The 22,500-nt window shown below is 45.1% G+C and overlaps 1 protein-coding gene across 4 annotated transcripts; it reads right to left on the minus strand.

Moving 5' to 3' along the window:
- Positions 1–7,233: 7,233 nt before the first annotated feature.
- Positions 7,234–22,323, minus strand: LOC136305115 (CD209 antigen-like protein E). Of its 4 annotated transcripts, none has more exons than XM_066208506.1 (9): positions 21,503–22,323; positions 18,737–18,787; positions 17,793–17,867; positions 15,517–15,789; positions 13,041–13,098; positions 12,109–12,177; positions 10,591–10,760; positions 8,417–8,520; positions 7,234–7,498 (listed from the first exon to the last, which is right to left on the minus strand). In XM_066208506.1, the coding sequence occupies exons 1-9, from the start codon at positions 21,561–21,563 to the stop codon at positions 7,382–7,384; spliced, it is 978 nt and encodes a 325-aa protein (XP_066064603.1). In that variant the 5' UTR covers positions 21,564–22,323; the 3' UTR covers positions 7,234–7,381. The 4 variants fall into 4 exon arrangements, with proteins under 4 accessions (XP_066064603.1, XP_066064602.1, XP_066064601.1 ...); XM_066208505.1 differs by having other exon boundaries at positions 13,041–13,103; XM_066208504.1 differs by having other exon boundaries at positions 15,431–15,789.
- Positions 22,324–22,500: the final 177 nt, after the last annotated feature.

Below are 22,500 nucleotides of genomic sequence, written 5' to 3' on the forward strand. Positions count from 1 at the left end.
TTTTTTTGGTATTTCAGGGGGTTTTGGGGGGTTTTTTTTAAGTTTTCTGGGGGGTTCTTGTTTGTTCTTCGGTGGGTTTTCGGTGGTTGCCGTTTGGGTTTTCGGTGGGGGTTTTTTGGTGATTTTTCCCAGGGTTTTTTTGGGGAGGTTGTTTTGGGGGTTTGTCGTGGCGATTTTTTGGGGGGCTTTTCTTTTGTTCGATTTCTTGTTTTAATGTTGGTTGGGTTTTTTGGCGTTTTTTTAGTTGTTTTTGGGGGGTTTTTTTTTTAGGGTGATTTTTTTTTTAGGATTTTTTTGTTCCTTGAACTCGCCCCCACGGCCCACCCAACCCCCAGTGGTTCCCCCATCCCCACCCCCTCCAACCCCCGGAATTCCCCCAGTTTTATCCCCAAATCCCCAATTTTTAACCTCCCAAATTCCGGCGCCCTCCGAGGCCTCTCCCACCAAAACAAGAATTGGCCAATTTCCACTTTTTCCCCCCCAAATTTCTCTTTATCTCTCGCACCCGCCCTTATCTCCCCCTGCAGCTGCTCCCTTCCCCCCCCGAGCTCCGCACTAAAATTAAATTTTCATCTTCAAATTTCAAATATTTCCACACCGACAACTTTTAACCCTTTTCTCCTCGTTTTTCTCCCCCGAAACCCCAAAATTCAAGCGGCCAAAAGCATCAAAATCCTTCCCCCACCGAAGGGGAATTTCTCAAAATTCAAAATTTTTCAAAATCCGCCATTTCGCCCCGTTTTTGGTCCCACTGTCAGGTGGAAGAAATTTTTGAAGTCCAAGGTTCCGCTTTCGAGGATTTTTCTCCCCGTTTTAATTTTATGCCGGTGGCCACCACTAATTAAAATCTTTCATTTACTCTGAAATGACTGTTTGTTTAATTAATATTTAGTTAAATTAAGATTCAATAAGTTGACACGGAATGAAATTATATGTAATCGCGTTATTAGCTAATCAAAAGAATATTTAATGGAGTTAAGACTTAATTAAATTACTGTGTTACAGTTAATTATTTGGTTTAACTAATTCTCCCTCGCTGCTCCGACAGGGGTTCCAATCCTCCTCCGAAGGGTGATTTAAATAAAAAAAAAGGGGTTTCCAAATCCCAGAAATCCGAGTTCCGAAACCCCCGGAATAACCCCAAGACCGCGTTCGGAAATCCCAAAAAGATTTGGTTCCAGAATTCCAAAAGAAGAGGTTCGAAGATGACCGAGTTTCAAAATAACCCCGTTCCAAAATTCCCCCTAAAACCCCCCAAATATCCCCGTTCCAAACCACCAAAACCGCAAATTCCGGAGGACCTGAAAACGAAGCTTGAAAATCCCAAAAGAACCGAAAAAAAAAGGAAAAAAAATTCCAAAAAACACCTTCCAAAATTTCCCAGTTTTGGAAATACCACCAAACCGAGTTACGAAAAAAAAATTATTTTTTTTTTGGTTCTAAAATACCAAAATAAATGAAGTTGTGAAATGACCGAGTTTCAAAGTAACGCTCTTCCAAGATACCAACAAATAACCCCCCAAAATCCCCAAAGAACCAAAATACCCCCGCAAGTTTTGAATATGCAAAAGCACCCAGGTCCAAAATCCGAAAAAAAACCCCCCCCGAATTCCAAAGGACCCGGAAATGAGGTTTGGAAATCCCAAAACTGCCTCGAACGACCCCAAAACTGAGTTGAAAAGTCCCGAAATCGCCCCATTTCAAACCCGACAGAACCAGGTTCCAAAATGACCCAAAATCCAAGTGATGAAAGTGCCAAATCCCCAAATGTTTGGTTCAAAAATTCCCCCCAGAGGCCAAAACCCCGAATTCTTAAATCCCAAAATAATCTTGTTTCAAAGGGCCCGAAAATCGAATTTCGAAACACCCCCAAACCCCAAAATGACCCCGGATAAAAATCCCAAAATAGCCTCGTTTCAAAATAGGAAAAAAAAAACCAAAACCCAAACCAACAAACAAAAAACCCCCAAAAAACCGCCCAAAAAACTAAAACAAAACAAAAAAAACCCCTGGAAAACTGGAGTCCAAAATCCCAAAATAAACCTGGACAAAAGTCCCAAATATCCTCGTTTCAAAATACCACAAAAAAAACCCAAAAACCCCAAAATCGAAAATACCCAAAAACCGCGACCCAAAATCCCAAATTAACCCCGTTTCAAAATACCAAAAACCCACAAAAATACCCCAAAATACCCCAAAACACACGGCCCCAAATCCCAAAATATCCCTGGACAAAAATCCCGAAATATCCTCGTTTCAAAATAGCAAAAAAACCCCAAAAACCCAAAACCGAAAATACCCGAAAACCGCGACCCAAAATCCCAAATTAACCCCGTTTCAAAATACCAAAAAACCACAAAAATACCCCAAAATACCCCAAAGCCACAGTCCAAAAATCCCAAAATATCCCTGGACAAAAATCCCAAAATATCCTCGTTTCAAAATAGCAAAAAAACCCCCAAAAACCCAAAACCGAAAATACCCGAAAACCGCGACCCAAAATCCCAAATTAACCCCGTTTCAAAATACTCAAAAACCAACAAAAATACCCCAAAATACCCCAAAGCCACAGTCCAAAAATCCCAAAATATCCCTGGACAAAAATCCCAAAATATCCTCGTTTCAAAATAGCAAAAAAACCCCAAAACCCAAAACCGAAAATACCCGAAAACCGCGACCCAAAATCCCAAATTAACCCCGTTTCAAAATACCAAAAACCCACAGAAATACCCCAAAATACCCCAAAACACACGGGCCAAAAATCCCAAAATATCCCTGGACAAAAATCCTGAAATATCCTCGTTTCAAAATAGCAAAAAACCCCAAAACCGAAAATACCCGAAAACCGCGACCCAAAATCCCAAATTAACCCCGTTTCAAAATACCAAAAACCCACAAAAATACCCCAAAATACCCCAAAACACACGGCCCAAAATCCCAAAATATCCCCGTACAGAACCCCCAAAATATCCTCATTTCAAAATACAAAAAAATTCCCCAAAAATTCCCCCAAAATTCCCCAAAACACCCCAAAACCCGCGGCCCGAAACCCCCAAATCTCCCCGTACAAAACCCCCCAAATCACCTCGTTTCAAAATACCCCAAAACCCCCCAAATACTCCAAAAACTGTGTCCCAAAATCCCCCAAAATCCCAGTTCCCAAAACACCTGAACCCCAAATTCCCAAATTCCCAAAAACTGAGTTCCAAAATTCCCAAATTCCCCCAAAACGTCGCTGGAAAAATCCCCAAATGACGCGGCCTCGAAATGCCAAAGTAACTCCAAGTATCAAAGAACCAAATCCTAAAATCCTCAAAATCCCAAATTCCCAAAAAAAATTTGTGCTCCGAATTCCGGGAATAATCCGGTTTCAAAATCCTAAAAAGTCCCTCAAATCCGAATTTTCCCCAAATCCCCGAATCTCCGGATTTCCAAAATTCTGAATTACGAAATTCCGAATTCCAAATTTCTAAATCTCAAATTCCAAAATCCCGAATTCAAAAATCCCAAATTCCGAAGTCTCAAATTCCAAAATCCCGAATTTCAAAAGTCCCAAGAAACCAAATTTTTGGGACGAATTCTCCCCCCCAAAAACCGCCCCGAACGGGATCTCTCACCTTTGTGCCGATGAAATTTGGGAATTTTGGGGGATTTTCTCCCGGAAAAAATTCTGGAATTTTCCTCGGGAGCTCCGGAGCCGCCGCTCTCGAGGTCGGGTCGGAAACCAACCCGAAATTGGCCGAAAATGGGACTTTTTTCACCAAAATTTGGGATATCGGGAATTCCTTATCAGCCCTGGCCAGGCCTGGGGTGGGCGGGGCTAACCCCGCCCCTCATGAATATTCATGATTTCCCAGAAACCCCCCCCCCCCCCCCCAAAATTCTCTCCCCCCGTGGGAATTCCGCCCATCCCGAGGTGGTTTTTTTCCGGAATTTTCTCCAGTTCCGGGAAGGATTTTCCTGGAATTTCGGGGTCGCCCCGAAATAACGGGAATTGGGTTGTTCGGCCGCCCCCCCGAAAAACCCCAAAATTTTGGCGGTTCCTTATCAGGGGCCGCAGGGTCTGATAGCGCCGGCCCCAACGGACACACCGGAGCCGCGCGGTCCTCGGATTTGGGAAAAACGGGATCGGGAATAATGGGGATAATGGGGTTGGGATGATGGGAAATTGGGAAAAATGGGATCGGGGATAATGGGGATAATGGGGTTGGGATGATGGGAAATTGGGAAAAACGGGATCGGGAATAATGGGGATAATGGGATTGGGATGATGGGAAATTGGGAAAAACGGGGTCGGGAATAATGGGGATAATGGGGTTGGGATGATGGGAAATTGGGAAAAATCGGATCGGGAATAATGGGATTGGGATGATGGGAAATTGGGAAAAACGGGATCGGGAATAATGGGATTGGGATGATGGGAAATTGGGAAAAACGGGGTCGGGAATAATGGGGATAATGGGATTGGGATGATGGGAAATTGGGAAAAACGGGATCGGGAATAATGGGATTGGGATGATGGGAAATTGGGAAAAACGGGGTTGGGAATAATGGGGATAATGGGGTTGGGATGATGGGAAATTGGGAAAAACGGGGTCGGGGATAATGGGATTGGGATGATGGGAAATTGGGAAAAACCGGATCGGGAATAATGGGGATAATGGATTGGGATGATGGGAAATTGGGAAAAACGGGGTCGGGGATAATGGGATTGGGATGATGGGAAATTGGGAAAAACCGGATCGGGAATAATGGGATTGGGATGATGGGAAATTGGGAAAAACGGGGTTGGGGATAATGGGGATAATGGGGTTGGGATGATGGGAAATTGGGAAAAACGGGGTCGGGGATAATGGGATTGGGATGATGGGAAATTGGGAAAAACCGGATCGGGAATAATGGGATTGGGATGATGGGAAATTGGGAAAAACGGGATCGGGAATAATGGGGATAATGGGATTGGGATGATGGGAAATTGGGAAAAACGGGGTCGGGAATAATGGGATTGGGATGATGGGAAATTGGGAAAAACGGGGTCGGGAATAATGGGGATAATCAGATTGGGGCATTGGGAGAGGAAATATTGGGATTGGGGGAATGGGATTAGTGGAATAATGGGATTGGGATACTGGGATTTCTGGGATTTGGGGTTGTGGGATTGGGGTAATGGGATAATGCGGTAATGGGAAGTTTGGGAATAATGGGAATAATGGGAATAATGGGAATAATGGGATTGGGATAAGGGAAATGGGGTAATGGGAAATTTGGGGCAATGGGAAATTTGGGAATAATGGGATTGGGATGATGGGATAATGGGATTGGGATAATAGGATGGGGGATAATGGGAATAATGGGAATAATGGGATAATGAGATGGGAAATAATGGGAATAATGGGATTGGGATAAATGGTTTGGGATAATGGGGTAATGGGGTAATGGGATTGGGGTGATGGGAATAATGGGAAATTTGGGAATAATGGGATTCGGATGACGGGATTGGGGTAATGGGAATAATGGGATCGGGATAATGGGACAGTGGGATTATGGGAATTGGGAACAATGGGATGGGGATAACGGGATTGGGGTGATGGGATTAATGGGATAATAGGATTGGGAATAATGGGATAATGGGATTGGGAATAATGGGATAATAGGATTGGGAATAATGGGATTGGGGTAATGGGAAGTTTGGGAATAATGAGAAGTTTGGGAATAGTGGGAATACGGGGATTGGGGTAATGGGAAATTTGGGAATAATGAGAAGTTTGGGAATAGTGGGAATACGGGGATTGGGGTAATGGGAAGTTTGGGAATTATGAAATTGGGGTAATGGGAATAATGGGATTGGGGTAACGGGATAACGGGATAATGGGACGGGAACTCCCTGAAATTTGGGAATTCCCTCAGCCCGCAACTCCCGGGATCTGGGGAATTCTGGAGGGGCTGGATGAGGCCCTGGAGGCCTGGAGAGTTTTGGGGTAAGAAACGCCCGAATTGGCTCCTGTCCGGGACCATCCGCTTTATCGTGGGGCGCAGGGGTGAGCGGAGGAGCGGAGTCCGGCCTGGGGGGGGTTTTGGGTGGAATTTGGGTCATTTTGGATAAAATCGGGGGGGCGGGGGGAGGGTTTGGGATTGTTTGGGGAGGATTTGGGGTTTTGAGAGGGGAATTTGGGGGGTTTGATGGGAGGTTTGGGGGTTGGTTTGGGGGGATTTGGGGGGATTTGGGGGGATTTGGGGGGATTTGGGAGGATTTGGGGGGATTTGGGGTAATTTGGGGGGATTTGGGGGGATTTGGGGGGATTTGAGGGACATTTGATGTTTTTCAACCGTTTGGGGTAGTTTTGGGGAGATTTGGGGTAATTTGGGGGCAATTTGGGGGCATTTGGGGTTATTTTGGGGGATTTGGGGTAATTTGGGGGATTTGGGGTAATTTTGGGGGGATTTTGGGGGGATTTGGGGGGATTTGGGGTGATTTGGGGGGATTTGGTGGGATTTGGGGGTGATTTGGGGAGATTTGGGGTGATTTTGGGGAGATTTGGGGTAATTTTGGGGGATTTGGGGTAATTTTGGGGGGATTTTGGGGGGATTTGGGGGGATTTGGGGTGATTTGGGGGGATTTGGGGAGATTTGGGGTGATTTTGGGGAGATTTGGGGTAATTTGGGGTAATTTGGGGTGATTTTGGGGGATTTGGGGTAATTTGGGGGGATTTGGGGTTATTTTGGGGGATTTGGGGTAATTTGGGGGATTTGGGGTAATTTTGGGGGGATTTGGGGTGATTTTGGAGGATTTAGGGTGATTTGGGGGGATTTGGGGTGATTTGGGGGGATTTGGGGTATTTGGGGTGATTTTGGGGGGATTTGGGGTAATTTGGGGTAATTTTGGGGGCATTTGGGGTAATTTGGGGGATTTGGGGTTATTTTGGGGTGATTTGGGGTGATTTTGGGGGGATTTGGGGTAATTTTGGGGGGATTCGGGGCGATTTGAGGGACATTTGATGTTTTTCGATGGTTTGGGCTAATTTTGGGGAGATTTGGGGTAATTTGGGGGGATTTGGGGTAATTTTGGGGGGATTTGGGGTAATTTGGGGTAATTTTGGGGGCATTTGGGGTAATTTGGGGGATTTGGGGTAATTTGGGGGTGATTTGGGGTAATTTTGGGGGATTTGGGGTCATTTTGGGTGATCCGGGGTAATTTCGGGGTGACTTGGGTGCCAAATCCGCCGCGGCCGCTCGTCCTCCTCCAAAAATTCCAGTTTAATTAAAAAAAAAAAAGAAAAATAAAAATCCCTTTTTTTTTTTTTTTTTAACAGATTTGTTTAAAAATCACCCCAAACCCGGGTGAGAAGGGGCGGAGTTCAGAATTCAGCAACTCCCGGGTTTTTCACAGATCCAGCGGTGGAATTCCGAGCAGCCCCTCCGGATCCAGCGGCCCCTGGGCCCCAGAGCTCCGCACTCCCTGCGCTCCTTGTCCCCGTCCTGGCCCCAAACGTCCCAAAATCTGGGCGGAAAAAAGGCCAAAAACAAAAAAATAAGAAAAAAATGAAATTCGGGGATTCGAAGAACCCAAAAAACCCCGTTTTTGAGGCAAAAACCGCTCCCAAAATCCCGTTTCTAAAGGTAAAAATAATCCAAATTTTTGATTTTGATTGTGGGGTCGGGGTTCGTGTTTTCAGGTTTTGGGGAATTTCTTTGTGTCTCTGGGGATTCCCGGCCGGAATTTTGATTTTTTTTTGGTTTTTTAATTTCAATTTTATTTGGTATTTGCGTTCAAATCGATTTTTGGTTTTTTTTAAGATAAGCACGGTTTAATAAATTCGGATATTTTACCAAAAATCAGGAGGTTTGACCCAAAATCAGGATTTTATTTTTTTTTAAACTGGAAGTCAGGATGTTTTCACTCAAAATCTGATTTTTAAAGGAAAATCGGGAATGTTTTTTTCCAAAAAATCAGGATTTTTTTTTTTTTTCTCCCCCAAAATCTGAACTTTTAATGCAAGTCAGGAAGTTTTTACTCAAAATCTGATTGTTTAAAAGGAAAATCAGGAATTTTTTTCCCCCCAAAACCGGAATTTTTACCAAAAATCATGATTTTTTTTTTCCCTGGAAGTCATTTTTCCCTGGATTTTTTCGCACTCAAAATTCGATTTTTAAAGGAAAATCTGCATTTTTCCCCCCAAAATTTGGAATATTTAACTCAAAAATCGTTGCGTTTTTTTTGTTTTTTTTTTTTCACTAAAAATCGTGATTTTTTTTTCCTCTCAAACCGGGATTTTTTTTTTAACCTAAAATTGGATTTTTTAACCCCAAAATCGGGATATTTTTTTTTTTTTTAAACTCAAAATCGGGATTTTTTTTCCCCCCGAATCGGGATTTTCCCCCAGAAATGCGGAATTTGACCAAAGTTTGGGGTTTTTACCCGAATTTGGGCTCCTCCCCGGTGACCCAGCGCATTCGCCCCTGGCGCTCCCTCACCCCCAGCCAGTAGGAGCTGTTGTCGTCCCTGTTCTTCGTCAGAAAAACCTGGAAAAAAAATCCCCAAAAAAATCCCCCAAAATTCCCCCAAATTCCCCCGAAATTTTGGAGCAGAATTCCCGAATTTTGGGGGGAAAATTTGGGGAATTTTCAGGGTTTTTTTTTGGTTTTTTTTAAATTTAATTTTATTCTGATTCAAGTGGAATTTTTTTGGGTTTTGTTTTGGTTTTCCCGAGGTTTAATCGGGGGTTTATTAATCGTTAATTAATGGAGTTAACGATCAATTAATTAGTGGAGTTATTGATTGATCGGGGTTTGATTTAGGGCTTTGGGATTATTTGGGATTATTTGGGATTCGGGATTTGGGGATTGTTTGGGATTTGGGATTGATTCGGGATTCGGGATTCGGGATTCGCGGTTTAGGATTGATTTGGGATTCAGGAATTGGGATCGCTTTGGGGTTTGGGATTCGGGATTTGGGATTCGGGATTTTTTGGGATTGATTCGGGATTGGGGGTTATTTGGGGATTTGGGGTTGATTTAGGATTTGGAATCTGGGATTTGGGATTCGGGATTGATTTAGGATTCAGGAATTGAGGTTGATTTAGGATCCGGGATTTGGGATTAATTCGGGATTCGGGACTGATTTGGGATTTGGGATTGGAGATTCAGGATTTATTTGGGATTTGGGATGTGGGATCTGTGATTTGGGATTTGGGATTTGGGATTGGGGATTGATTTGGGATTTGGGATTTAGGATTCGGGACTGATTTGGGATTTGGGATTGGAGATTCAAGATTTATTTGGGATTTGGGATTTAGGATTTGGGATTTGGGATTTAGGATTTGGGATCTGGGATTTGGGATTTGGGATTCAGGATTCAGGATTGATTTGGGATTTGGGATTTAGGATTCGGGATTGATTTGGGATTTGGGATTTGGGATTTGGGATGTGGGATCTGTGATTTGGGATTTGGGATTCAGGATTTGGGATTGGGGATTGTTTGGGGGTTTGGGGTTGATTCAGGATTTGGGATTTGGGGTTGATTTGGGGTTCAGGAATTAGAATTGATCTGGGATCGGGATTGGGGATTGATTTGGGATTCGGGATTGATTTGGGGTTTGGGATTTGGGATTGATTTGGGATTTGGGATTCAGGATTCAGGATTGATTTGGGATTTGGGATTTAGGATTCGGGATTGATTTGGGATTTGGGATTTGGGATGTGGGATCTGTGATTTGGGATTCGGAATTCAGGATTCGGGATTGATTTGGGATTTGGGATTTGGGATGTGGGATCTGTGATTTGGGATTTGGGATTCAGGATTTGGGATTGATTTGGGATTTGGGATTCAGGATTTGGGATTGATTTGGGATTTGGGATTCAGGATTCGGGATTGATTTGGGATTTGGGATTTGGGATTTGGGATGTGGGATCTGTGATTTGGGATTCAGGATTTGGGATTGGGGATTGATTTGGGATTTGGGATTGTTTGGGGGTTTGGGGTTGATTCAGGATTTGGGATTTGGGGTTGATTTGGGGTTCAGGAATTAGAATTGATCTGGGATCGGGATTGGGGATTGATTTGGGATTCGGGATTGATTTGGGCTTTGGGATTTGGGATTTGGGTGTGTTTGGGGATTTGGGGATGATTTAGGATTCGGGATTTGGGATTGATTTGGGGTTTGGGATTTGGGGATTGTTTCGGGATTTGCGATTGTTTTGGGACTTGGGATTTGTGGTTTAGGAATTGGGATTTGGGATTGATTTGAGATTCGGGATTTGGGGGTTGATTTGATATTCAGGATTCGGGATTGATTTCGGATCCGGGATTGGGGATTGATTTGGGCTTTGGGATCGATATTGATTTCGGATCCGGGATTTGGGATTGATTTGGGCTTTGGGATCGATATTGATTTCGGATCCGGGATTGGGGATGGATTTGGGCTTTGGGATCGATATTGATTTCGGATCGGGGATTGGGGATTGATTTGGGCTTTGGGATCGATACTGATTTCGGATCCGGGGTTCAGGATTGATTTGGGCTTTGGGATCGATATTGATTTCGGATCCGGGATCCGGGATCCGGGGCTGATCCAGGCTTTGTGAGCCCGTCACCTGCTCGTCCTCGGAGCTGACCACGGCCAGGTGCGCGCCCAGGTCGGTGCAGGCGTTGCGGGCGCGGCCCCAGCCCAGCGAGTCCCGCGAGAAGGAGAAGCAGCTGCTGCCGTGGAACGTCCAGCCGGGGGGACAGGGCCGGGAGCTGACCCCGGAGCCGCACAGCAGGGCTGGGAAAACACCGAGAAACAGGAAAATTATCCCGAAATATCCGCCGGGGAGTGCGGGGGAAAATCCCCGGGAAAAATATGGGAAAAAAACCCAAAATCTCCGGGAAAAACATCGGAAAATGGGAAAATTATCCTGAAATATCCCCTGGGGGATGCGGGGAAAAATCCCCGGGAAAAATGTGGGGAAAAAAACCAAAATCTCCAGGAAAAACACCGGAAAATGGGGAAATTATCCCGAAATATCCCCCGGGGAATGCGGGGAAAAATCCCCGGGAAAAATGTGGGGAAAAAACCCCAAAATTCCCGGGAAAAACACCGGAGAATGGGAAAATTATCCCGAAATATCCCCTGGGGAGTGCGAGGAAAAATACCCGGGAAAAATATGGGAAAAAAACCCCAAAATCTCCAGGAAAAACACCGGAAAATGGGGAAATTATCCCGAAATATCCCCTGGGGAATGTAAGGAAAAATCCCCAGGGAAAATATGGGGAAAAAAACCCCCAAAATCCCAGGGACAAACCCACAAAAACCGGGAAAATTATCCCAAAATATCTCCCAGGGGATATGGGAAATATGGGAAAAATCCCCAGGGAAAATATGGGGGAAAAAAAAATCCCCAAAAATCCCAGAGAAAAGATGGAAACCCCCCCCCCCCCCCCCCCAAAATCTCAGGGAAAAACACCAGAAATGGGAAAAATCCCCCAGAAAATCCGGAGAAATGGGAAAATCCCAGGGGAAATACGGGAAAACCCCAAATCCCAGGGAAAAACACCAGAAATGGGGAAAATCCCGGGGGAAATATGGGAAAACCCCTCAAATCCCAGGGAAAAACGCTGAGAAACAGGAAAAATCCCGGGAGACGGGAAAATCCCGCGGGAGATTTGGAATTTGGGGGAATTTGGGGGGAAATTTGATGATTTTTTGGAGTTTTGGGGGAATTTTTGGGGAATTTTTTTGTTTTTTGGAGTTCCGGGGGAGTTTTCGAGGGGATTTTGGGGGAATTTTTGGGCGGGAATTTTTTGGGAATTTTTTTTTGTTTTTTGGAATTCCGGGGGAGTTTTCGGGGGGATTTTTTGGGGAATTTTTGGGCGGGAATTTTTGGGGAATTTTTTTTTTTTTTTGGAATTCTGGGGGAGTTTTCGGGGGGATTTTTTGGGGAATTTTTGGGCGGGAATTTTTGGGAATTTTTTTTTGTTTTTTGGAATTCCGGGGGAGTTTTCGGGGGGATTTTTTGGGGAATTTTTGGGCGGGAATTTTTGGGGAATTTTTTTTTTTTTTTGGAATTCTGGGGCAGTTTTCGGGGGAATTTTTGGGGAATTTTTGGGCGGGAATGTTTTTGGGACCTTACCGGTGATTTCCTGCAGCTCCTGTTGGTGCTGGTGGATCCCGAACTGCAGCCGGGTCTGATCCTGCTGGACTGGGAGAGACCAGTACGGACCAGTATGGACCAGTCTGGACCAGTATGGACCAGTGCGGACCAGTACGGACCAGTACGGACCAGTCTGGACCAGTGCGGACCAGTGCGGACCAGTACGGACCAGTACGGACCAGTACGGACCAGTCTGGACCAGTGCGGACCAGTATGGACCAGTACGGACCAGTGCGGACCAGTACGGACCAGTACGGACCAGTATGGACCAGTATGGACCAGTACGGACCAGTGCGGACCAGTACGGACCAGTACGGACCAGTGCGGACCAGTACGGACCAGTATGGACCAGTGCGGACCAGTGCGGACCAGTATGGACCAGTGCGGACCAGTACGGACCAGTACGGACCAGTGCGGACCAGTACGGACCAGTACGGACCAGTACGGACCAGTAATGACCAGTACGGACCAGTCTGGACCAGTACGGACGAGTATGGACCAGTACGGACCAGTACGGACCAGTCTGGACCAGTACGGACCAGTACGGACCAGTACGGACCAGTGCGGACCAGTACGGACCATTTTCCTGCCATTTTTCCTGGATTTTCCCTGATTTTTATCCCATTTTATCCCATTTCCCCCCAAATTAATCAATTATTTGTCATTAATTAAGGATTCAGCCCATCCAATCCCATTTTCCCCGGATTTTTCCGATGGATTTTCCATCATCCCCGACAGAAATAAAAGAATTATTTCCCCCTTTTTCCAGGAAAAAATCCCAATTCGGGATCAATCCCCCGGGAATTTGGGATAATCCCGGCTGGAATCGGGGAAAAAAGGAGGAAAACCAGGAAAAATTCAGGGTTTTCTCCCCAAATTTTACCCCAAAAATGGGAATTTCCGGGACTTACCGGAATCCCAAATTGCCGAGACGTTCGACCTGAGCAGCTCCAGCTCCGCCCGCAGCTCCTGCTCTGGAAAAGGAAATCGGGGAAGAACCTGGAATTCCGGGAATTCCGCCCCAAATTCCCGTTTTTAGGTGGAATCAATCCCAAAATTCCCATTTTTGGATGGAATTCGCCCCGAAATTCCCATTTCTGGGTGGAATTCGCCCCAAAATTCCCATTTTTGGATGGAATTCACCCCGAAATTCCCGTTTTTGGGTGGAATTCGCCCCGAAATTCCCATTTTTGGATGGAATTCGCCCCAAAATTCCCATTTTTGGATGGAATTCGCCCCAAAATTCCCATTTTTGGATGGAATTCGCCCCGAAATTCCCATTTTTGGGTGGAATTCGCCCCGAAATTCCCATTTTTGGATGGAATTAAACCCCAAAATTCCCATTTTTGGACAGAATTCGCCCCAAAATTCCCATTTTTGGATGGAATTCGCCCCGAAATTCCCATTTTTGGATGGAATTCGCCCCGAAATTCCCATTTTTGGGTGGAATTCGCCCCGAAATTCCCGGTTTTGGGTGGAATTCACCCCGAAATTCCCATTTTTTGGATGGAATTCACCCCGAAATTCCCGTTTTTGGGTGGAATTCGCCCCAAAATTCCCATTTTTGAATGGAATTCTCCCCGAAATTCCCATTTTTGGATGGAATTCGCCCCGAAATTCCCATTTTTGGATGGAATTCGCCCCAAAATTCCCATTTTTGGATGGAATTCACCCCAAATTTCCCATTTTTGGATGGAATTCGCCCCGAAATTCCCATTTTTGGATGGAATTCACCCCAAATTTCCCATTTTTGGGTGGAATTCGCCCCGAAATTCCCATTTTTGGGTGGAATTCGCCCCGAAATTCCCATTTTTGGATGGAATTCGCCCCGAAATTCCCGGTTTTGGGTGGAATTCACCCCGAAATTCCCATTTTTGGGCAGAATTCGCCCCAAAATTCCCATTTTTGGGCGGAATTCGCCCCGAAATTCCCGTTTTCACGCGGAATTGCGGCCCCGAATCCCCATTTTCGGACGGAATGCCGCCCGAATTTCCCGTTCTGAAGAGGAATTCACCCCAAGATTCGCACTTGGCGCTCGGATTAAACCCCGGTTCCCGTTTCTCACGTGGAATTTCAGCCCAATGTTTCCGGGGTTTTGGGGGGGTTTTTTTGGATGAAGTTAATGCCCCAAATTCCCATTTTCGGACGGGATAAATCCCAAAATTCCCATTTTTGAACAGAATAAATCCCAAATTTTCCCATTTTTGAACGGAATAAATCCTGAATTTCCCATTTTCGAACGGAAGAAACCCCAAAATTCCCATTTTCGAACAGAATAAATCCCAAAATTCCCATTTTCGAATGGACGAAATCCCAAATTTCCCATTTTTGAACGGAATAAATCCCAAATTTCCCATTTTCGAACGGAATAAATCCCAAAATTCCCATTTTGAACAGAATCAATCCCAAAATTCCCATTTTCGAACGGAATCAATCCCGAATTTCCCGTTTTCGAACGGAATAAACCCCAAAATTCCCATTTTCAAACAGAATCAATCCCGAATTTCCCATTTTCGAACGGAATAAACCCCAAAATTCCCATTTTCAAATGGAATAAATCCCAAATTTCCCATTTTTAACGGAATCAATCCCAAAATTCCCAATTTTGAACAGAATAAATCCCAAAATTCCCATTTTCAAACGGAATAAATCCCGAATTTCCCGTTTTTGAACGGAATAAACCCCAAAATTCCCATTTTGAACGGAATAAACCCCAAAATTCCCGTTTTCGAACGGAATAAATCCCAAAATTCCCGTTTTAGAACGGAATCAATCCCGAATTTCCCGTTTTCAAACGGACGAAATCCCGAATTTCCCGTTTTCGTATGGAAGAAACCCCAAAATTCCCATTTTCGACCGGAATAAACCCCAAAATTCCCATTTTCGAACGGATTCAATCCCGAATTTCCCGTTTTCGTACGGAAGAAACCCCAAAATTCCCGTTTTCGAACGGAATCAATCCCGAATTTCCCATTTTTGAACAGAATCAATCCCGAATTTCCCATTTTTGAATGGAATAACTCCCAATTTTCCCATTTTCGAACGGAACAAACCCCAAAATTCCCATTTTCGAACAGAATAAACCCCAAAATTCCCATTTTCGACCGGACGAAATCCCGAATTTCCCGTTTTCGTGCAGAACAAACCCCAAAATTCCCATTTTTGACCGGAATCAATCCCGAATTTCCCATTTTTGAACGGAATCAATCCCGAATTTCCCATTTTCGAATGGAATCAATCCCGAATTTCCCGTTTTCGGCCGGAATCAATCCCGAATTTCCCGTTTTCGTGCGGAACAAACCCCGAATTTCCCGTTTCGGGCCGCCGAAGCGCCGGATTTCCCGTTCCCGGGCGGAATTCCCCCCCGGCTCCCGGCAGCGCACTCACGTTCGGCCAGGCCCAGGCCCAGGAGCGCGGCCCAGGCCAGGCCGCTCAGCCCCAGCAGCACCAGCAGCGACACCGTGACGGAATTCCACGCTCCGGGGCGGGAAACTCCCCAGTTTGGGTCCAAATCCCCGGATTTTAGGTCCAAATTCGCCGACTTCGGGTCCGAATCCTGAAGTTTGGGGCCCAAATCCTGAAGTTTCGGCTCGAAATCCTGGGAATTCTTCAGGGATGGAGCCGGGGAGGAGCCCGGGGGCCCCGCCAGGAGATAAACGCCTGAGGGGGGAAAATGGGGGGAAAAATGGGGATTTGGGGCAAATTGGGTAAAATCCCGAAATTTTGGGGCCAAATGCCGCGAATTTGGGGCCAAACTTGGAAATTTTGGGTCCGAATCCCGGAATTTTGGGTCCAAACCCAGAGAGGTTGGGGCCAAATGCCGCAAATTTGGGGCCAAACCCGGAGATTTTGGGGTTCAAATCCCGAATTTTTGGGTCTAAACACAGAGATTTTGGGGCATTTTTGGGGGCAAATTTTGGGGCCAAACCCGGAGATTTTGGGGTTCAAATCCCGAATTTTTGGGTCCAAACCCCATGGGTTCTTTAGGGCGGTTTTGGGTCATTTTGGGTCATTTTTGGGTCATTTTGGGTCATTTTGGGCCATTTTTGGGCCATTTTTGGGGCATTTTTGGGGCATTTTGGGGCATTTTTGGGTCATTTTTGGGTCATTTTGGGGCATTTTTGGGGCATTTTGGGGCAATTTTTGGTCATTTTTAGGTCATTTTTGGGTCATTTTGGGGCATTTAGGGGATTTTTGCTGCATTTTTGGGCATTTTTGGGTCATTTTTGGGTCATTTTTGGGGCATTTAGGGGATTTTTGGATCATTTTGGGGCATTTTGGGGCATTTTTGGGGCAATTTTTGGTCATTTTTGGGTCTTTTTGGGGATTTTTGGGTCATTTTGGGCCATTTAGGGGATTTTTTGGGTCATTTTTGGGTCATTTTTGGGGCATTTTTGGGTCATTTTTGGGTCATTTTGAGCCATTTAGGGGATTTTCGGGGCATTTCAGGCATTTTTGGGGCATTTTGGGGCATTTTGGGGCATTTTGGGGCATTTAGGGGATTTTTGGTGCATTTTGGGGCAATTTTTGGTCATTTTTGGGTCATTTTGGGGCATTTTGGGGCCATTTAGGGGATTTTTGGGGCATTTTGAGGCATTTTTGGGGCATTTTGGGGCATTTTTGGGCCATTTTGGGGATTTTTGGGGCATTTTGGGCATTTTTGGGGCATTTTGGGGCAATTTTTGGTCATTTTTGGGTCATTTTGGGGCATTTTGGGGCCATTTAGGGGATTTTTGGGGCATTTTGAGGCATTTTTGGGGCATTTTGGGGCTTTTTGGGCCATTTTGGGGCATTTTTGGGCCATTTTGGGGATTTTTGGGGCATTTTGGGGCAATTTTTGGTCATTTTTGGGTCATTTTTGGGGCATTTTGGGCCATTTTTGGGGCATTTAGGGCATTTCTGGGCCGTTTAGGGTATTTTTGGGTCATTTTTGGGTCATTTTGGGGCATTTTGGGGCATTTAGGGGATTTTTGGGGCATTTTGAGGCATTTTTGGGGCATTTTGGGGCATTTTTGGGCCATTTTGGGGATTTTGGGGGCATTTTGGGGATTTTTGGGGCATTTTGGGGCAATTTTTGGTCATTTTTGGGTCATTTTGGGGCATTTTGGGGCCATTTAGGGGATTTTTGGGGCATTTTGAGGCATTTTTGGGGCATTTTGGGTCATTTTTGGGCCATTTTGGGGCATTTTTGGTCATTTTTGGGTCATTTTTGGGGCATTTTGGGCCATTTTTGGGTCATTTTGGGGCATTTTTGGGCCGTTTAGGGGATTTTTGGGGTCATTTTGGGGCATTTTGGGCGGTTTTGGGGGTTTTTGGGGCATTTAGGGGATTTTTGGGGCATTTTGAGGCATTTTTGGGCCATTTTGGGTCATTTTTGGGCCATTTTGGGGATTTTTGGGGCATTTTGGGGCATTTTGGGGCCATTTAGGGGATTTTTGGGGCATTTTGAGGCATTTTTGGGGCATTTTGGGGCATTTTGGGGCATTTAGGGGATTTTTGGGGCATTTTGGGGCAATTTTTGGTCATTTTTGGGTCATTTTGGGGCATTTTTGGGCCATTTAGGGGATTTTTGGGGCATTTGGGGGCATTTCTGGGCCGTTTAGGGGATTTTTGGGGTCATTTTGGGGCATTTTGGGCGGTTTTGGGGGTTTTTGGGGCTCCACCTTTGGCCGGGGGGCCGCGCTCGGAGCCGGCCATGGACACGTCGTCGTAATCGTCCTCGAAACTGTCGGGAGAGGCTGGAAAAGAGGGAAAAAAAATGAGGAAAAAAGGGGAAAAATCGGGGGAAAAAATCAGATTTTAGGAGAGTTGGGAATCACAGAATTGTCGGAGAACGTCAAGAAAATCGAAATTTCCGGTTTTTTCTCATTTTTAAAATGGATTTTTATTGAGTTTTTAACGGATTTGCGAAACTTTCAAATGGATTTTATCGAGTTCTTTGATGGATTTTATGGAACTTTTAATGGATTTTATGGAATTTTTGAATGGATTTTATCCAATTTTATCCTTTTATTTCCCTTTGGAAATTCCCAGATTTTCCCATTTCCCCCCCCAATAAAATAGATTTTTTTTTTAATTAGGACGAACCAATTCCTTCGGTTTTTGCCCCAAAAAATATCTGAAATTCCTCCTCGTGGAGCCTCATCCAGAGGCTGAAAAATTCCCCAAAAAATTCCAGAAAATTTCAACAAAACCAAAAAAAATTAAAAAAAAATAATGTTTTTTTGAAAAGGAATTTTAAAATTCCTTTTTAAAGGGAAAAAAAATTATCGATTTTTGGGGGAGATTTTTTCGGGCCAAAAATTGGCGGAAATTCCCAGTCCTGGTCCAAAATTAATCAGGAATTATTTTTTAGGGCCAAAACTGGGAATTTTGGTGTTTTCAGTGAAGGGATTTGGGGCTGGGAAGGTGCAAAACCCTCCCAAAAAATCGGAATTTTTGGATATTTTTGGGGGGTTTTTTGCCATTTTTTGGCACCGGGATCCCAATTTGGGTCAAAATTCTGCGAAATTTGAGACAATTTGGGCGAATTGAGTCAAAATTTGACCCGAAACCCTGGAAAAAACTGGGGGGAAAAGGCAGAAAATTGGGAAAAATGCGAATTTACCTGGTCTGAAGTCGCCCAGCGGGGACATCTTCCCGGCCACCGAGTAAATCCCTGCCAGGAAAACAGGGAAAAACGGGGAAAATGGGGAAAAATGGGGAAAAATGGGGAAAAATGGGGAAAAAATGGGGAAAAACGGGGAAAAACGGGGAAAAACGGGAGGAAATGGGGAAAAATGGGGGAAAAAATGGGAAAAAACGGGGAAAAACGGGAGGAAATGGGGAAAAATGGGGAAAAAATGGGGAAAAACGGGGAAAACGGGAGGAAATGGGGAAAAATGGGGAAAAAATGGGGAAAAATGGGGAAAAATGGGAAAAAACGGGGAAAAACGGGGAAAAACGGGAGGAAATGGGGAAAAATGGGGAAAAAAATGGGGAAAAATGGGGAAAAATGGGAAAAAACGGGGAAAAACGGGGAAAAACGGGAGGAAATGGGGAAAAATGGGGAAAAAAATGGGGAAAAACGGGGAAAAACGGGAGGAAATGGGGAAAAATGGGGAAAAACGGGGAAAAACGGGAGGAAATGGGGAAAATGGGGAAAAACGGGGAAAAACGGGAGGAAATGGGGAAAAATGGGGAAAAACGGGGAAAAACGGGAGGAAATGGGGAAAAATGGGGAAAAAATGGGGAAAAACGGGGAAAAACGGGAGGAAATGGGGAAAATGGGGAAAAACGGGGAAAAACGGGAGGAAATGGGGAAAAATGGGGAAAAACGGGGAAAAACGGGGAAAAACGGGAGGAAATGGGGAAAATGGGGAAAAACGGGGAAAAACGGGAGGAAATGGGGAAAAATGGGGAAAAACGGGGGAAAACGGGAGGAAATGAAGGGAAAAAGGAAAAAAAATAACGGGAAAATGGGAATAAACGGGAGGAAAGAAGGGAAAAAATGGGAAAAGGGAGAAAAAAACCAGGAGGGAAATGGGAAAAATGGGGGAAAGGGGGAAATGGGAAAAACCAGGAAAAAAAGGGGGGGAAATGGGGGGAAATTGGGGAAAAAAGAGGAAAAAAGGGGAAAAAACTCGGGAAAAACTGGCGGGAGAAAGCAAAAAATGGGGGGAAAAGGAGGAAAAGATGGGAAAACGAGGAAAATTGGGAAAAAATCTGGAAAAAAGTGGGGGGAAATGGGGAAAAATGGGGAAAATGGGAAAAAATGGGGGGAAAAGGGGGGAAATAGGAAAAAACTGGGGGAAAATGGGGAAAAAAACTGGGGGGAAAAGTGGGAAAATGGGAAAAATGGGGAAAAAATGGGGAAAAAACCCAGAAAAAAACCTCCGGGAAATTCAGGAAAAAAAAAAAAAAGAAAAAAGAAAGAAAAAAAAGGAATTTGGGAGTTTAATTCCGAAAAAAAAAAAAAAGGGAATTTTGGGATTCAACCCAGGAAAAGGGGGAAACCTGGGGACTTACCGTGGGAGAAAAGGGAGAATGTGGGCGCTTCCCCCGGAGGAAAAGCAGAACTTGGAGCCTGAAGGCTCAAAAAGAGAGCGGAATTTGGGGAATTCACCAGCCAATCAGGGCCGGGGATTTGCACACAGGCCCCGCCCCCACCCCACCCCCCCCCAAAAAGCGGATTTTGGGGATTTAATCCTTAAAAGAAAAGCAGAATTTGGGGATTGAAGCCGTAAAAAAAAAGGCGGAATTTGGGGATTTAACCCGGAAAACGCGGATTTGGGGGGTTTGAGCCATAAAAAGGCGGAATTTGGGGATTTGAGGCACAAAAAAAAGCAAATTTTGGGGATTTAACCCGGAAAATGCGGATTTGGGGGGTTTAAGCCATAAAAAAGGCGGAATTTGGGGATTTGAGGCATAAAAAAAAGCAAAATTTGGGGATTTAACCCGGAAAACGCGGAATTGGGGGGTTTAAGCCATAAAAAGGCGGAATTTGGGGATTTAAGGCATTAAAAAAGCGGAATTTGGGGATTTAAGGCATTAAAAAAGGCGGAATTTGGGTTTTTTCTCCCGACCAATCCGGGTTTGGGATTTACACCCCCCCTCCCCCCCCAAAAAAAGCGGAATTTGGAGATTTAACCCGTAAAAAAAAGCGGATTTTGGGGGGAATTTACGGCCGAACTCAGGGTTGGGGATTTACCTCCCCCAAAAAGGGGGAATTTGAGGATTGAGCCCAGAAAAGGGAGGATTTTCCCCGGAATGTGGGGAGATTTGGGGATTTACCCCGGGGAATGAAGGAAGAATTTGGGGATTTAACCCAAAAAAAAAGAAAAAAAAAAGAAAAAAAAAGAATTTGGGGATTTGAGGCATTAAAAAAAAAAAAAAGAGGAATTTGGGGATTTAACCCGGAAAACGCGGAATTGGGGGTTTAAGCCATAAAAAAAGGCGGAATTTGGGGATCTAGGCCGTTAAAACAAAAAGCGGAATTCGGGTGTTTAACCCGTAAAAACAAAGCGGGATTTGGGGAATTTACTGCCCAGTCAGATTTGCTACTCCCCCCCCCAAAAAAAGCGGAATTTGGGGATTTAAGGCGTAAAAAAAGAGCGAAATTTGGGGATTTAAGGTGTAAAAAAAAAAAGCGAAATTTGGGGATTTAAGGCATAAAAGAAAAGCAGAATTTGGGGATTTAAGGTGTAAAAAAAAAAAGCGAAATTTGGGGATTTAAGGCATAAAAAAAAGAGCAAAATCTGGGGATTTAACCCGGGAAACACAGAACTGGGGGATTTAAGGCATAAAAAGGCGGAATTTGGGGATTTGAGGCGTTAAAAAAGCGGAATTTGGGGATTTGAGGCGTTAAAAAAGCGGAATTTGGGGTCGGGGTTACCTGGCTGCCGCACCAGACGCTTGGGGCCCAACCAGTTCCCGTAGGTCTCCTGCTGGGTCATGCTCCGGGACCCCAAAATCTCCTCCGGGACCCCAAAATCTCCTCCCTGACCCCAAAATCTCTTTTCTGACCCCAAAATCTCCTTCCTGACCCCAAAAATCTCCTTTCTGACCCCAAAATCTCCTCCGGGACCCCAAAATCTCCTTTCTGACCCCAAAATCTCCTCCGGGACCCCAAAATCTCCTTCCTGACCCCAAAAATCTCCTTCCTGACCCCAAAATCTCCTTTCTGACCCCAAAATCTCCTCCCCGACCCCAAAATCTCTTTTCTGACCCCAAAAATCTCCTTCCTGACCCCAAAATCTCCTTTCTGACCCCAAAATCTCCTCCCCGACCCCAAAAATCTCCTTTCTGACCCCAAAATCTCCTTTCTGACCCCAAAATCTCCTCCGGGACCCCAAAATCTCCTTTCTGACCCCAAAAATCTCCTTCCTGACCCCAAAAATCTCCTTTCTGACCCCAAAATCTCCTTTCTGACCCCAAAATCTCTTTTCTGACCCCAAAATCTCCTTTCTGACCCCAAAATCTCTTTTCTGACCCCAAAATCTCCTTCCTGACCCCAAAAATTTCCTTTCTGATCCCAAAATCTCCTCCGGGACCCCAAAAATCTCCTCCCTGACCCCAAAATCTCCTTTCTGACCCCAAAAATCTCCTTCCTGACCCCAAAATCTCCTTCCTGACCCCAAAAATCTTTTCCCTGACCCCAAAATCTCTTTTCTGACCCCAAAATCTCCTTCCTGACCCCAAAATCTCCTCCCCGGCCCCAAACCCCCGCCCCGGATCCGGCCGCGGTTTCGGTTCCTCCTCGGGGAGAAATCGACCGAAAAACGCGAAATCCCAAAAGAGCCGAGAGAGATTTGGGGTCATTGGGGGGATTTGGGGTCACTGGGGGGATTTGGGGTCACTGGGGGGATTTGGGGTCACTGGGGGATTTGGGGT

Source organism: Chamaea fasciata, unplaced genomic scaffold (genome assembly GCF_029207755.1).
Source record: "Chamaea fasciata isolate MVZ Bird 193981 ecotype frontalis unplaced genomic scaffold, bChaFas1.0.hap1 SCAF_286, whole genome shotgun sequence".
Taxonomy (NCBI): Eukaryota; Metazoa; Chordata; class Aves; order Passeriformes; family Sylviidae; genus Chamaea; species Chamaea fasciata.

What these genes read in the sequence shown, in the direction of transcription:
- LOC136305115 (XM_066208504.1), bottom strand. Translation starts at nt 21,563, where the DNA reads ATGACCCAGCAGGAGACCTACGGGAACTGGTTGGGCCCCAAGCGTCTG. An exon ending in GCTGGGCGACTTCAGACCAG is followed by an intron (nt 17,868 to 18,736) that starts GTAAATTCGCAT and finishes CCTCTTTTCCAG; the next exon opens with CCTCTCCCGACAGTTTCGAG. An exon ending in CCCGAAACGGGAAATTCGGG is followed by an intron (nt 13,099 to 15,430) that starts GTTTGTTCCGCA and finishes TTTCCAGAGCAG; the next exon opens with GAGCTGCGGGCGGAGCTGGA.